The 15,286-nt window shown below is 35.0% G+C and overlaps 1 protein-coding gene across 1 annotated transcript in view; it reads left to right on the forward strand.

Annotated features, from left to right (window-relative positions):
• MAN2A1 (mannosidase alpha class 2A member 1) overlaps window positions 1–15,286 on the forward strand; it is a 109,495-nt gene that overhangs the window by 78,338 nt on the left and 15,871 nt on the right. Inside the window, exons 16-19 of the mRNA XM_051782576.1 lie at window positions 2,627–2,741; window positions 5,564–5,697; window positions 6,776–6,917; window positions 9,609–9,742. Coding sequence (XP_051638536.1) covers window positions 2,627–2,741; window positions 5,564–5,697; window positions 6,776–6,917; window positions 9,609–9,742 — 525 coding nt within the window. The remainder of the gene's footprint in view (window positions 1–2,626; window positions 2,742–5,563; window positions 5,698–6,775; window positions 6,918–9,608; window positions 9,743–15,286) is intronic.

Raw genomic sequence — 15,286 nt, forward strand, 5'->3', positions numbered from 1 at the left:
GTGCTAGTGAAATTATGAATTATTATTTTTTAAAAATCATTAGTTTCAGGCAGTATCTGCAAAATTACAATTCCTTTTCTATCAACTCATCTTTCTGTATAGTTCAGAATGATGCGAGTGGTTACCTTATCTTCAGAAGAGAAGCTGATTTGGCTAACTGTGCAGTCTTGAGACTCTTTTGTGTGAACTTAGTGTTTGTGGCAATAGCCCAGAATCCAAGAGCTGTTAAATCCATCTAATTTCAGCTTTCTTTGTGTTTTAATAGCTGTTGTAAATTTCACCATCATGTTTTGTACTAAAAAGCTCAATGGAAAAGAGTTCCTTTAAGTGATGTTTTCATTTTGTTTTGTGGAGTGGGGTTTTTTTGTTTATTTTCGTTTGGTTTTTGGTTTGTTTGGTTTTGTTTTTTCAATGTTCGGTTTTGGAAATTACTTCAGGTAGTTTTTTCTACTAAGTGCACAGCCTTTTATATTCCTTTGTTACTCGTCTAGCACCTCTCCATTTTGCTGGTTGGCTCCAGTGAGAGTCCTAGTGAGAAATGTTCGTGCAAACAACAGAAATAATACCATAAGATGTTTGAGTAAGTAACATTCTCCTAAGTAAATTGCTGAGAATATTTGCTTGTCCTGAAGACCTCAGCTTTCTCAGTTCATTGTCTGGGAGTTCCTTTAGTTGATGTTTCAGTCCATCATTGCTAACTTGAGTATCTTCGTGTTGCAGGTAGAATTTTGAAGGGTTTGATTATTCCAACTTCTGGTCAGTAATCCCATTCCTCTGTGGGATTTTTAACTCCAGGAGTATGTAATCACAGATTAAATGAGTTTGTCTTCTCTACCTATGTGTGATAGAAAAGGAGATAGCACCTCTTCTGCCAAAAGGGGAAAATTCAGTCTACAGTTACAGATCTTGAGAGTTTTTCATGGAAATAAGAGAACCCAAAAGCCAGCTCAAATTCTAACCTAAGATCTGGTCTTCAAATTCCCTTTATCTCAACATATTAGTTCATCTGGCTTATGTGCCCTCTGAATACCATACTCCTCCTGTGTTTCTCAGCTAGCAAATTGATTTTTCATAATGGATAACATTTGTCTGTCTTGGTGACAAGATGAGACCCCATGGAAGTATTTAATAATTTTTTCATGTAGACTATCAAGAACTCCAAAACACTCTTTTGGAGTTTGTATTGATGAACTGGGTAAGGTGGTCAGTAGAAAAAAAACGTCTCTCCCTAAACCAAACCATCTTATCAAAGTGTAAGCAATTATAATTCCTCTTTCAAACTCCTGAACAAAGTATTCCTGTAGTTCATAGTTACAGAGTTGTTTCTTGGAGCACTGGCAAAGCTTTTATTAAACAGTATTCTGTCTGAAGATCTAAGAGTATGTATGTGAATAGAGAAGGCAAGCTTTTAGTCTCTGAAAGTCTCTTTCCTTTCTTCTTTTATACAATACATCCTGAAATCTTCTCTGTAAATATACATACAATTACATGCTCAAAGAATATTGGACGATATTTACCTGTACTTGTTCTTCTCTAACATGTGTCTGTATATATGTAAGCTTGATTTCCACCCTTCCTCAAGATACATTTGATCTTTGGTTTTGTTGCTTGAAGAGAGACTGTGATCTGTCCTTATGACATTGGTACATACAGAAGGAAGACAGTCACACTCTGAGAGCTTTCTGCTTAGATCTCTCTGCATAACATGCTTTTCAAGTATTTGGGATGGGGTTTTTTTGAGTGAAGTCTTTATTTATAGCTGTTTCCTTATAATAGTAGTTGCATGTGTTGTATTTTCAGTTTTGGCATTGTACACACTCAATATTTAACCCTTTTTTTACCTTTGCAGCCACCCATCTATTTCCCACTGGTGTATACAGTTTAGTTGGAATCAACTGTTTTTAAAAAATGTCATCATTTGCCTAGTCAAGACCCAGAATATCCTGATTACATGGAAAAACAGTTTTCTTCATCTCTTTGATTTGACTATATGCAAAATTTGTCCTATTCTTTGGGAGGCATTAGTAATAAGCCATAGTCCTCATTGACATTTCTTAATGATTCCCAACCCTACCCTGCATTCCAAGGACCTCCACTGGCCCCTGTAGCTGCTTCTGACAAAGAAAAAGCTTTCTCTTTCAAAAGGATATGCAAATTGATCCATAAGACAAGGTAGAGGCAGCTTTCCTTGTGCAGGGTGTACCACTGATAGAGTAAACTGTTAGCCATTATGGAAGTATAGTAATTGATTACTGGTTAGCAATTAAGATTTTGATAGCCAAAAAGCTCAACCCAGATGTATGCAATATTAATACCTTAGTGTGTTTGTCTGTAGACCTTTTATCCATTAATCCTCATAAAATACCTGTGAAATATGTAATGAGACAGCCTAATTTCAGCTAAAGAAAAAGTGAGACTCTAAGGAGAAATTGCTGAATTTGAAATTGGGAGTAATCTTTTGATTTTAAACTTTTAGACTAGACTTAGACATAGAACAGTAAAAAATAAAAAAATGTGTAAAAAATAAAATACTACTTAGTATTTATTAAATACTTTGATTTATTGACACTACATTTATGCAAAACTTCCAAAATACTTACTGTGACTTTCTCTTTTCTTTTTGTAGCCTTACATTTTTACAGATCCACCTACAATAAGAGTTGCTCATGGAAGGATTTTCTCAGAAGTTGTTTGTTTTTTTCACCATGTGACACATACCATGCGCCTATATAAAGTCCAGGGTAAGAGTTGTGAAATTCTGTCTCTCTTGGCAGTTATTTTTCACCACTGCAGTCTCGGATGCCTTTTTAATGTTTAAGTGCACTTCTGAACTAGTGTAAAATTCATCAAACTGAACTCTTTATGGGTTGAGTGCATCATGATTCCTCTCTGAGTATCATGGTGGTCATTAAGTCATGGTATACGTAAACTCAACAGATTTGTTGGAGGTACCTCTCCAAACTTTACTGAGTCATCTGAGTGCTGTAAGTAACTGTAAATTTTGACAATGAGGAAAAAAAATAGAAATATCTTGGAGATGATGTGGTTTCTTTCATAGTTTCAAGCTTCCTGACTGAGGTACAACAATATCTTCTCTAAAGTTGCAAAGACTGTAAGGGTGAATATTAGTGGCATTAGTAGAGAAGTCTAGTTTATTTCACAACTGTAGGCTTTAGTTATCTGTGAGCTTCCTCTGTTATGTCCTTCATCTGCCTGGAAGAGCTTATGACAGAGTTGACTGTGTCTGCTGAGAGGCACCAGCACCAAATATCAACTTATTTGCTCTTAGGACATAACATTGTATCAGTTTTGCTTGCTTTTTCTTCAGTAATGCTTTTGGTTTTTTGTTTCTCTGCTGTTCGGGTGCTGATTTCCAAGAACATTCTAGGTAAAGAGTAATTTTGGAAAGTCTATACCGTTCCAAACTTGATTAAATTGGCCAGTTAAAAATATAAAAGAGGGAGGAAATCATAGTGCAATTGAATACATTTATTTTCCTCTAGAATGTTAACATGCTTAAGTGTATCTTTCTGTAATTAAGAAACATGCATTTTCCATTGTTCATCTGTTTGTATTTACTGGAATAAAGAAGCACTGGTTGATGTTTTCAACACTGGAAGGAACTTACAAATGTTTTGTATTAGCATTACTTTTACCATAGGTGTCAAAACTGTCTTTGTGGTTTTTAAAATCTTATTTATAGTATTTAATTATTTTTCTTAAACACCTTCAAAACCAAATAATGATGCTATAAGTACTTTGAAAGCCTTCCTTGCTCTTTTCCTTCTTTCTCTTAGATTTCAAAAATGGTATTGACATCATCTGTTGATGATGATCTGTTTATCTTTCTTTGTGAGTGTACTCTCTAGTTTTTTCTTTTTTTTTCTTTCCTGACAAATTCTAATTCATCACAATGTTTCAGTACTTACGCAATTAGATATTCGGTCATCACAGTGAAAGTCCTGTTCCATGCGTACAGCTTTTAAAAGGAAAAATGATGCAAAATGTATTTTATGTATTTTCTGTTCACTTTTTGGCGTGTTTTCATTTTGATTTCTTCATGCGAAGTTTTCTTTTTCAAAATTTAAAATTTGATAACTTTGCATCATTGTTTTGCTGAAGTTTGTTTCCTGGGCTTTGTAAGGAAAGTTATTTATATAGCATTATTTCAATTAAAATGAGATATTTTGAAGCCTTACTAAGTAGGTACAATAACAAAGTATGTGGAAAGAAATCAATAGCTGTATATGCATAAACATACATTTTATTTTTAAATAAAGACCTGGTGTCCTGTTGTAACCTACCCTGTTTGCCATGGGGGAGCAAGCCTGATTGTGTGGCTAATCCAACTGTTGGACAATACTTCTGAGTCCTACAGCTTCTTCAACAATTTTGGTAAAACACTGCTTTTACCACTTTTGGCTTTAGAAATCTGTTATTTTGAGCAGAAAATACTCTGCATTGACAACTCCGTTCAGTAATTGACAACTGAGTGATTTTTAATTTCTGCTGCCATTGGCATCTAGTTTTGATATCAACATGATTTTGTTGTTTCTTTTAATCAGAAGTTTATGTTTTATTATCTTCATAACTGTAGTTTTGTATTAATTCAAATTATGTAGTAGTAAAAGACAAAGTAATTTTGAATCTGGTAATTTAAAAATTCTAAGCTAAACTACTTTATCCTTGTGCGATGTCCTCATACTTTTGTAGTCCTGCTTTAAATAGTTGGAAAATCTATGACTAAGAACATAAAAGTGGAGCCTATAAATCTACTTCTTCCAGACTAGGCTTGGGAAAATAGAAGTAATTACCTGAACTGAATGTTTTTCATTTAGCACTATATTATAATAACCATTGGTAAATGTTAACAATTTAACAGTTGCTGGTACTGCTGCAAGTGGCATTCAGATTTTAAAGCAGATGAGATAAAAAATACATACCTCTGTTCTGCTTGGTGGAATTCTTTTCACAATTGTTAGTCCCATTAGATTACAGAAAGGATGGAAGTGATCACGCTGAATGATGGTACAGTTCTGCTCCAAACTGTGTCTTGAACTGTTTGAAAAGGTCAGGCTATTATTAAAGGTATTTAATTTTCAGTACTAGGCACTGTAGAAAAAAATAATCCCACTGAACAATTTTTTGGCATTTTCAGATACCTAATCCTTCTTTTAATGAATAGGAATCTTTCCCCTGTCAACAAAGTTTTGTGTCCTGGTTGTGGTCATATCAGCACAGTTTCTTAATTCACTGTCCTAAAGAAAGATTCTCCCTCTCATGGTTAAAACAGTTGCTCACAGTTTCATGCTCAGGCAAACAGTTCTATCAAGAAGTAGGTAACTTCATTCTTGTCTGTGAATGACCAGGTCTTGCTCCAGGATATTAGCTGCTTTTAAAGACAGCACTGAACTGGCCTCCAATATCTGGTTAGGTATAACAGAAAAACAAAAACTAACAGTGCAAAACTAGGTCATTGTCTTCTGGAAACACAGTCATTCTTTCGTACGTGGCAATCACTTTTAAAAATTGAGAGATTTTAAATGCATCTTTTTTCATGTAGGTTTGGAAGGACAGTCTCTTGAAGTTTCCAATATTGTGGACATTAGAGGAGAATATAATCGTGAGCTTGCAATGAGAATTTCATCTGACATTAACAGTCGAAATAGATTCTATACTGATCTTAATGGATATCAGGTAATTGTCATCTATTAATTATAAAAGCCTAGGTTGTCAGGTTTTGACTGTTTAAATCCTTCTGAATGTAAAGATCTTGAATTAGATTAATCAAACTCTCATGTTAAACTGCACTAATCATTTAAGAGAAGTGCTTTTTAATATTTATCTGTATAAAATTTGATGTAGACCAGATGAAGAAGTAACTGCTTTTAAGGAGTTTGTTGAATATTCCTTTATATCCTTTTTAACTTAAGAATTATAGAAAGGCAAGTTATGACAAGCCACCATGTAGTTGTTTGTATATCTCCATGCCTTCTTTTCCTCTACGTGTTCTATTTAATTAGAGCCCTTTGGATAGCACAATAACAGATTGTGTATAAGGACCAGCAACTCAGAGAACAGCTCCTTGCAGCTGAATTGTAAATAAGCGAAGTATTTTCAGATGTGTTAGGTTTTATTGATAATGAATCTGATGAAATATAGTGTGGCTATTGTCTTAACTTCAACCCTGCAGCACACACAAAAGAAAGGAAAAAAAATATTGTTTTGCCTTACCTTCCTTCCTTGCTAAGAATAGTTTTCCAAATACATTGAAAGCCTTGCCTGCTGAATAAGAGACTACTGTTTTTCCAGTTATGGTGTAGTACTGCATTTTGCTGGAGACAGTGAGTATTTAAGTGTAATTTTAATACTACTACTCAGTTGTCATGTACCATTTAAGAATTTGAGTAGCACTTTAATAAGTTCATATTATAAATCAACAATTCCTTTTCTGCTTGAATCTATTCACTGCTTGCTCTCTAGAGGAGAGAAGGTTTTCTCTCATTCTATAACTGTGATAATCTTTTTCGTAGATTCCCTTGATGGATCTTTCACATTTTTTAAAATATTCTTTGATCTAAAAGTACACCAAAGTTATCATTTCCAAAGTGGTAATTTTAGCCACAAATCTCCAAAAAGCTACATAATACAGTGGAATAAGTGCTTTCATGGTGATTGTTCTTCCAAGGCACATGGAATAAATGTTTAAAAATGTCTTTGACGTTTATATGCACAAAAAGAATGTACTTTATTGAAGTTTGTGTCCATATTGCAGATCCAGCCTAGACTGATGATGAGCAAGTTGCCTCTTCAAGCAAATATCTATCCTATGACTACAATGGCTTATATTCAAGATGTTGGTGTTCGTTTGACACTCCATTCAGCTCAGTCTCTAGGTGTTGCAAGCTTGAAAAATGGTAAATATAAAATGATAGATATGATAAAGGCTTATCCTTCATGTTTTTCTGAAATAGTTAATTCAGAGATTACCAAACCTACCTGCAAGCATTGGAAGAAAGGAAATAAGTTTCTCCAACTCTGACACGTTTTAGAATATGTCTGTGAAAGAGGAGGAAGAACTTGTTCCTAAATGAGTTCCTGTCAACTTCAATGAAAGACCTATCTCAAACTAGGGGCAGAGGAAAAAGATTGTGAAAAAGACAAAAGGAGCAATAAATTCTCAAAACCAGGTATTTTTCACCCAAGAACTCTGATGGAACTCAAGGATGAAACAGCAAAACTAAAGGGTTTGTTCCTTTTTGTACTGCCCTGGTACAGTACAGAGGACTTACGAATGATGCTGATCATGTTTTTTGTTCAGTTTTTTTTGCTTTGGAATAGACAGCACTAGTCTTAAGTTATATACAGTATAACCTAACTCCCTTTCTAGGAAAAACAAGAGCAGCTTTTTTTTAAAGATTAGTGTTAGTGAAATAAAGGATAAATATGACTCTGGGTAAGAGTCAACAAGCATACCTCACAAATTTAATGGAGTATTTGAAAGAGCTGATGAATATGTTGACAAAAATCAATTCATATTAGGAATTCCAAAAGCGACACAGTCTTGTCCCTCAGAGCAGAGAAGGGTATGATGAATGGCTGGGAGAGTTGGAAGCAGAGACCAGGTATTGAGTCTATACTGCTGTCAGAATCGGGAGGTATTCAAATAAAACTAGAAGTAGTGGGTAAAATAAGGTATATAATTCATAACTTAAGATAAGTAATTCCTTGCTGTAATAGATATTGCCAGTTTAAATTTATATGGTTTTGAAAAACAATGCAATGAATACTCATGAGAAAAAAGTCTGTCAGAAACTGTGCAAAAAACCTACTTCCCACTTCCTTTTAAGAAAAATATTATAGATACTCTGTTCTGACAAAAGGTGAATACTATGCTGTATTGGTGGCAGTATTAGCAAACCTAATGTATTTTAGGGCAAGGACTTAACGCTGACTAATGCTTTAATAAAATTACCGTCGAAAATACCAGCCTTTTGTACCAAGACCACAGGATAGAAGGCCCAAACCACATTTTTCCTGTCTCCCCTTGCTGGAAACCAAATTCCTATTGGCCTGATCTTGCGAATAAACTTGACACTACCAAATGTTGGTATGCACTCATTACATAGGTATTGGGGACTAAATTAGTGTGCAGAGGCTCTGTTACCATGTAATAGTGTCTGTATTTGCTCTTTAACAGTCTTCGTCCCTGCATCACAGAATAACGCATCATCTAAATTCGCAGACACTCCCGCTTTCTGTCATAAAATTAAGGAAGGCTACCACTGCTTGACATTTTGCAGTTAAGCATCAGGAAGAAACTGACTTTCTGTGAGCACTTGTTTCAAATCTGTCAGAGGACATTAGAGGCTTTTTGCCTACTCCAGTTAAATAAAAGAGAAGCAGATGTGTCCCATACCTGGTTATGGCATTTATTTCTTAACCATGTCACTCTTTGACAAACTCTATTATAATAGTCACTCGAGGATAAGATATATCAACATCAAATATTTATTCTCTCTCTACCAAAAAAAAAAAAAGTGTTCATCTAACTTGTTATCATTAAATCATATTTCACTAAATTACTGAGTTTACTACCATTGCCCTAAGGTCTTATTGGATTCCTTAAAAAAGAAAAAGAATGCAGCTGAAGGTTCAGTAGTTGCTGAATATCATACACTTTATGACATTTCTTCTGAAGGCCCTTCAGGAACTCAAAGGGATCATGGAAGAAAATTCAAAAACATTACAATTTAGGCAAGCACCCTCAGTAGGTCTGACATAGTGTGTATAACCCACCATCTCAGATTGATATGAACAGTACCTTAATTCAAAATAGCAGGTTTTTTCTTACTCATTGCCAGCTGACCTCTGTCCTGGATAAACAAAATCTGATTTTACTTGAGGGAAGGGAAGAACAAGTATTTAAGAAAATCAGATAAATGTTTGTAGAACATTGAAGTATAAAAAAACCTGCCTTACTAAGCAGAACCTTTTCTAGAAGCTTAAATTGTGCATTTCTTATTCATGATACAAGTATTTCAGTCGTCCAGTTTTATTTAGGAAACAAGTACGCTTGTTTGAAGATTCAGTGTACAAGAACCTTAACAGTCTAATTACATGCCCTGAGCTGGTTTCCCTTTGGAGACACATACTTGAAAAGAGGTGAACTTCATTGTCCATAAGACTATTCATGATTTAACGTCATGCTTAAAGAGCTATTCTGTATGGCAGTGCTGCAGTTCATATATATACCGAACTTCATACTCAGTGCTTATCTAGTGCAAAGTTCTTTCCTATTCCCACAAGTGAAATTAACCTTACAAGAAGGCATTGTGTGTGTTTATATACTCCTGTTGAATATCTATTTTACCTTCTGCCTTCAACTGTGAAACAAAAGCAAAGAAAGGAAAAAATATATTTGGGAGGTCTAATGGTATTAACTGTTCTGATAATCAGTCCTGACAATACTGATCAGTTCTTCCTCTTCCATACTTAAGAAATATTATGATTTTTTTAATAAGTGGTGTTTCAGAGAAGTTTTCATATGTTTAATAGAACCTTTACATATTCTTGTTACTAGTATAATCCTTGTATTGCTCTTTTAGGTCAGCTGGAAGTGATCATGGATCGCCGACTTATGCAGGATGATAACCGTGGCCTTGGACAAGGTGTTCAAGATAACAAGATTACAGCTAATGTCTTCCGACTTCTGTTGGAAAGAAGACACGGGACAGATGTGGTAGGATTCACTGTCTGGATTTTTTTGTTTTTTGCTAATTAACATATAAATATTTATTTCTGTTGCAGCAGCAATGAACTCAGTAAAGAAATTATTCCCTGAGCTGTAGAACTAAGGAAACATATCTTCCAAGTCCAAGTTTTGTCCTCTGGCTTGCATATGCTCTTCGTAAAGACTTCATCTTTCTCTATTCCTCACGCAAATCCTGCAGCATCTACTTTCTCACTCACACTTCAATGTATGAATTTTGGTTGTGGAAATTTCGCTTTTTTTTTTTAATTCCTTTTTATTTATCATGCCTTTAAAAAATTGCTAACGAGCATGAGTTCTGCTTCTTAACAGTGTTAACTGAGTCTGAACAAAGGTTGACAAATTAATTCAGTTGAATGGGTAGAAAGAGAAAACCTCTTATGAATTTAATATTCTTAGAAAATAATAATTAAGTGGAAATATTTAGATGCCAGACATATAGGAACCTTATCAGTTCATTACGATTCTAGGAAAATTGAGACCATTTTGTTTTAAGGGGTTTTTTATACTTGCACAGATCATCTCACTTTGTCTTTTTGTGTCTTAGTCTTTTGAATAACTTCAGGTTTTTTTCAGTTCTTTGTATTTTCTCACTTTGGTTTTTTTCCTATAATTTTTGATAAGGACGAAACAAGAAGTACATCTTCATGCTGAGGCAGTGGAATTGTGATGACAGCACTGAGTGTATTTTAAAATCGTTGCATAGCTAAAGATGAGAGGTTGTATACTGAGCTGCTAATGAATATGCAGATAAATTGGAATTAATTCTGGTTTATAATGGATGTCATTAACCACTGTGAGAGGATGATAATATCAAGCTTAAAGCTAATTTTCACCACTTAATGATTGACAGTTGTACACGTCATTTTGATTTTCTAGTTCCTCATCATGTATAACATAGGCTGCATATTAACTGCATTTACCAGTGGGGTGTACAACTATCCATGCTAACTTGAGTTCAGCAGCAGTCTAACTTTGACAACAATGAGCAGTGCACAGGTTAATCTGTCCTTACAAGAAGAAACCTACAGAGAGAACTGTACTGCCACCAAAAAATTCTTTAGTACCTGGGGTAATTTGTGTTGTATTAAATTAGAATGTGAAGCTGGTAAGTAAGAATTACTGGACATGGAAATCTATGTTTACATTATCAAATAATTTGAAAAAACAGAAGTAGATCAAATTAGTTAGTGCCATGGGGCGTGCATTGACACCACAGTTTTAGTGTTTTCCGTAGAACCATAAAATAACTCACTAAAAGGTACCTCTGGAAGTCTTCCAGTTCAGTCCCTGCTCAAAGCAGGTCTATTTTTGTGTCAGAACAGACATAAAAGATTAGTCATCCATTCAGGCCATAAAGGAGATGTGATGGGTTAGAGCATGTTTGGTGCCATACCTCCAAGGAAGCTTCTTGGTTACTTCCTTCTAATAGAGAGCTGTTCCTTATACACTCCTCTGCAAACTGCAACAGTGCCTGGTGAAGTGGGGTTGACCGTAAGTTTAATTTCAGAAAAGCACTGCTACTTCAAACCAAAACACTGTATCAGAAAATATTTTTAGGTTACCTCAATTTAGAATAAAGGCAACCTAAACAACTCTGGTATTTTTGAGTTAGTGAAACATTTACATTTATCTTTGCATATATTTGCCTGTTTGTTTGGGGTACCAGGCAGGCATCATCTCAGTAGAGTAACAACATATTCCCCTTTTTTTGTTAAAATCCTTTCTTTCCTACAGTTTTGAAAGATTCTGTGCAAATTACTGAGAATCTTTGAAAGGAGAAAGGGCTTGTAATTACCTGCTACAATAAAAAATTTCTGGGATGTTTTGGATACCTGTGCTTCTGCATCTACCCTTCCCCATAACTCTTTATGCTGTGTGTGGTTTTAAAGAACTGTTGACTTTAAGGACAGTTGGTTCTTGTACACTCTTGCGGAGACTTGAAGAGAAGTGGAATCAGAGCTATGAGGGAGGAGTCACAGCCAAAGAGGTGCTATTGTCCCAGCTGGTACAGTGTGCACAACCCCCAGGAACCAAGAAAGATGTTTCAAGGAAACACTTTCTTTCTGGTGTTATATCTGAAATTCCCATTTCCTATATCGAGTGTTCTAGAATTTTGTTTTTTGAAATTTATCTGAACATCCGTAACATTTTCTGATTCATGTTACTGTTTCAGATATGTTAAAGGAAGGGTAGTAGCCTCCTTTTTTTATTGTTAAATGTACAAACATGTTTTTTTAGTGCATTGTTACTCAGAAGGTAGTTGTTATAATAACTTAAAAATAGCCATGTCAGAAAAAGTGATGATGAAATTATATGCAGTTTATATATGCATTCGGCTACAGTGTGACTCATATACTGACCCTGATTTTGTTGTCAAACCCTATTTTACTATTGACTGGAGGAATCATGAAAGCCATTGGAGGGGAAACTTTTCATCACTTGACATCTTTGCCAGTACAAGCTTTTCCTAATGTATATTCCAAAATATTTTATTTTATCTTTTCTCAAAAACAGTTCTGAAGAACAGGACGTTTTCTACTCTTTGAGATACTTCCCCATAAAAGGAGAGTATATGAAGTGTAAGATATGCAGCTCTTTAAAATAAATTAAAATAAATGTGCATCACTGGTGAAATTACTGTGATTGTTTTTGTTTATGACAGTATCAACCAAAAGTTTCTTTTCATTTATATCTCTGAAATACTTCCCCGCCCTGAACAGTAAATTTTAATGGCAGACTCAAACCACGTGAATGTCCTCAAGTGTAAGACGCACCTGTCTGGCAGGTAGATAGAGGAGAATTCTTAATAATTCATAATAATTGCTAGCATACTCTGTCTGTATTCTAATAGGCTCTTAATCCTAATGCTACCTGAGTTTTGGCTCTTGAATTCTAGCCCATCGAATCAGTCATAAATACTCATTCTGATATTGTCTGATATTGTCTTCAGGTTGAAGACAATTGTCTTTTTGGGTTCATTTTTGTGTGGGAGGGTTTGGGGGGAGGTGTTTGGATTTCATTCTCTGTTTGTTTGGATGTTGTTACTTTTTTCCCTAAGCTGGATACTACTAAAGGTTTGTTCAGAATGACAGTATTGTTCATTAAGTAAGCTGTGTATGTAGTAAGAGCTGGACAAATCTCATTTCACTTTACATTATACTCACATAATTTATTGATAATTGTGTCCCTCAGGGCTCAGAGATTTTTGCTGTGTTTTGATACTATTTCTATATAGGTCTTTTAATCCTAGTAGTTGTAACCAATTCTGCTTATATGTTCATTTTGTCCTTACAAGCATTTTTTGGCTCTGAATATCTCTTCGAATTCTCTTCTAATATTAAACCTTCTTTTTCTTCAGATTGTTAAGTAAGAACTGAGTGCATTCCAATTTTAAATTGGAGGGATTAATATTTAGCTGAGAATGAAACTGAGTACTGTTATCAATACTTGCCTGTCAAAATAGTAAATGCTTATTTTTGAAAATATAGACTGTTCTATATTTATTGTAAGTTTTGGAAAAATAAACATAAATACCTTTTTACTTTCTGAACCCCAGCATGTTGTATTAATATAAGAATATGAAAGAAATAGGATTTATAGGGAGTATAAATATACATTTATTTCATCAGCGACATAGCTGGAGAAAAGATGCCACACCAGGCATATAGTTTCTTCTTCAGGTTCGTATTTCATACCTTGCCTTCAGTTGCTCAACTGATTTAACTGGATTCATAGCCAAAATTCAGTGGGTCAAATATTTGCTGTGGTTTGGGGGAGGTTGTTTAACGAAACAGTGATACAGGCAGTAAATAAAATCACAAATATGTGGGAAGATAGTCAAACTCCCTTTCTTCCACTAAATACAACTACTCTCTTTTTCTTATTAAATATTTGTCAGTATCCACTTTCTCTGAGAATGTGTGGTTGGTGATACAGCAACTTCTGCCTGATTATTCTGTTGCATTTGCCACTTCCTTGGTGGGCATATTTATAATGCATGTGCATGCCTCACATGGTAGCTATATACTACATACTGTGCATTGCTATGCTATATGTAACTGCACCTTAACAAACATAATTACTTAATGTTTCAAAAAAGCAGAAACTTGACATTGGCCTAATTATTACAATTTAAAAGCTTTTTCAAGCCCATGTGTGACAAGCTCAGATATTCCAATATCATTTTTAGTTGTAATTACCACAGTGAACTCATCAAATGTATAGAAAATCCTGAATGTTAAGGTTTTAGGGGTTTATGGTGAATGAAATAAAATATAGAATGAAATTTTAAAAAAAAGGCATTCCCTCTTGGTGTCACACAGAACCCAATGCATCTTCTTTAGAGCCTTACCACATATATTTAGTAAAGAGGGAACACTAGTTTCTTGCTTCATTTGGAGACATATTCAGGTATACGCTACTTCTTTACAGCTTTGCTTAAAACACTAAATTATTATTACTGCTACTACTATATAGGTTGTACTGTATTTCTTATGCAGGAACTTTGTGTCTGCTAGTCAAGAATAATGTTTCCATCTCTTATTTATCTACAAATACTATCTGCTTTCAGGCAAACACTGTCCTTTTTTTATGTCAGGGCACTTTATAGCATAATTCCCTTCAACAATCTTTTTTTTTTAATGAAACAGTGACAAAGATGTGTTGCAGAAAGATTTTAAATAAAGGCTGTTTTGTCTGCAAGCTCCATTCATGTGTTACTGTGCAAAGGTGTAGGGGCTAAACATTCTCATCCTGTAAAAAGGCATCAACCATTTGTAGCTGGCTCACGGCTCAAGTAGGTAGTACATAGGACTGCCTTCTCCTTATTTCTGGGCTTTCAGCTATGTCTCTTTTTTGGTTTTTTTTCATAAATTATGTACGTCTCAACAGTGAATCACTTTCCTTGGTTTGGTTTTATCTGTCTTCATTTGTGTGTATCTGTCTGCTAGTTCTGGTTAGAAAGAATTTAACCTCAGTAGTATGCATAGTGTTCAAGCTTTTCCCCTCTACTTTTAGCTCATATAATTCACCAAAGCCAGAGGGTAGACTTCTTTGTAGTCTTTTGTGAGTTTATCTAAGCTGGTGCAGTTTGAGGTCTGAAAAACTTTTCTATGTCACCACTTCGAGGAGGGCCTACTCATGCCTGCTGCAAACTCTGGTGGTAGGATTCTGATCCTCCCTAAAGGAGAGAGAAAGTCTGCAACTCCCTCTTCTTCTTCTTCTTAAATTCTCTAATGAAATAACTCCCCAGGAACAAACTCATTGCACAAGGAACAAGCAGTTTCCATCAGCAGCAAGAACTTTACATGAGGAACAGACTTTCAATGCCCTCTGCAGGGCAAAAGTTAGTAGATATTGTGTAGTTTTTATCTTTATCATCAGTTTGCTTAACTCATGGCTAGGCTTCACGAACGAAGATTTGGGGAGGGCTCTACCCATGTTTGTTGCAAGCGTGTTGACTACTTCCTCATCAAAACTCCGGAAAATTTCTGATCTAGCACCATGCCCCTT

Source organism: Manacus candei, unplaced genomic scaffold, assembly GCF_025592945.1.
Source record: "Manacus candei isolate 608988 ecotype Guabito, Panama unplaced genomic scaffold, ASM2559294v1 h1tg000016l, whole genome shotgun sequence".
NCBI classification, from domain to species: domain Eukaryota; kingdom Metazoa; phylum Chordata; class Aves; order Passeriformes; family Pipridae; genus Manacus; species Manacus candei.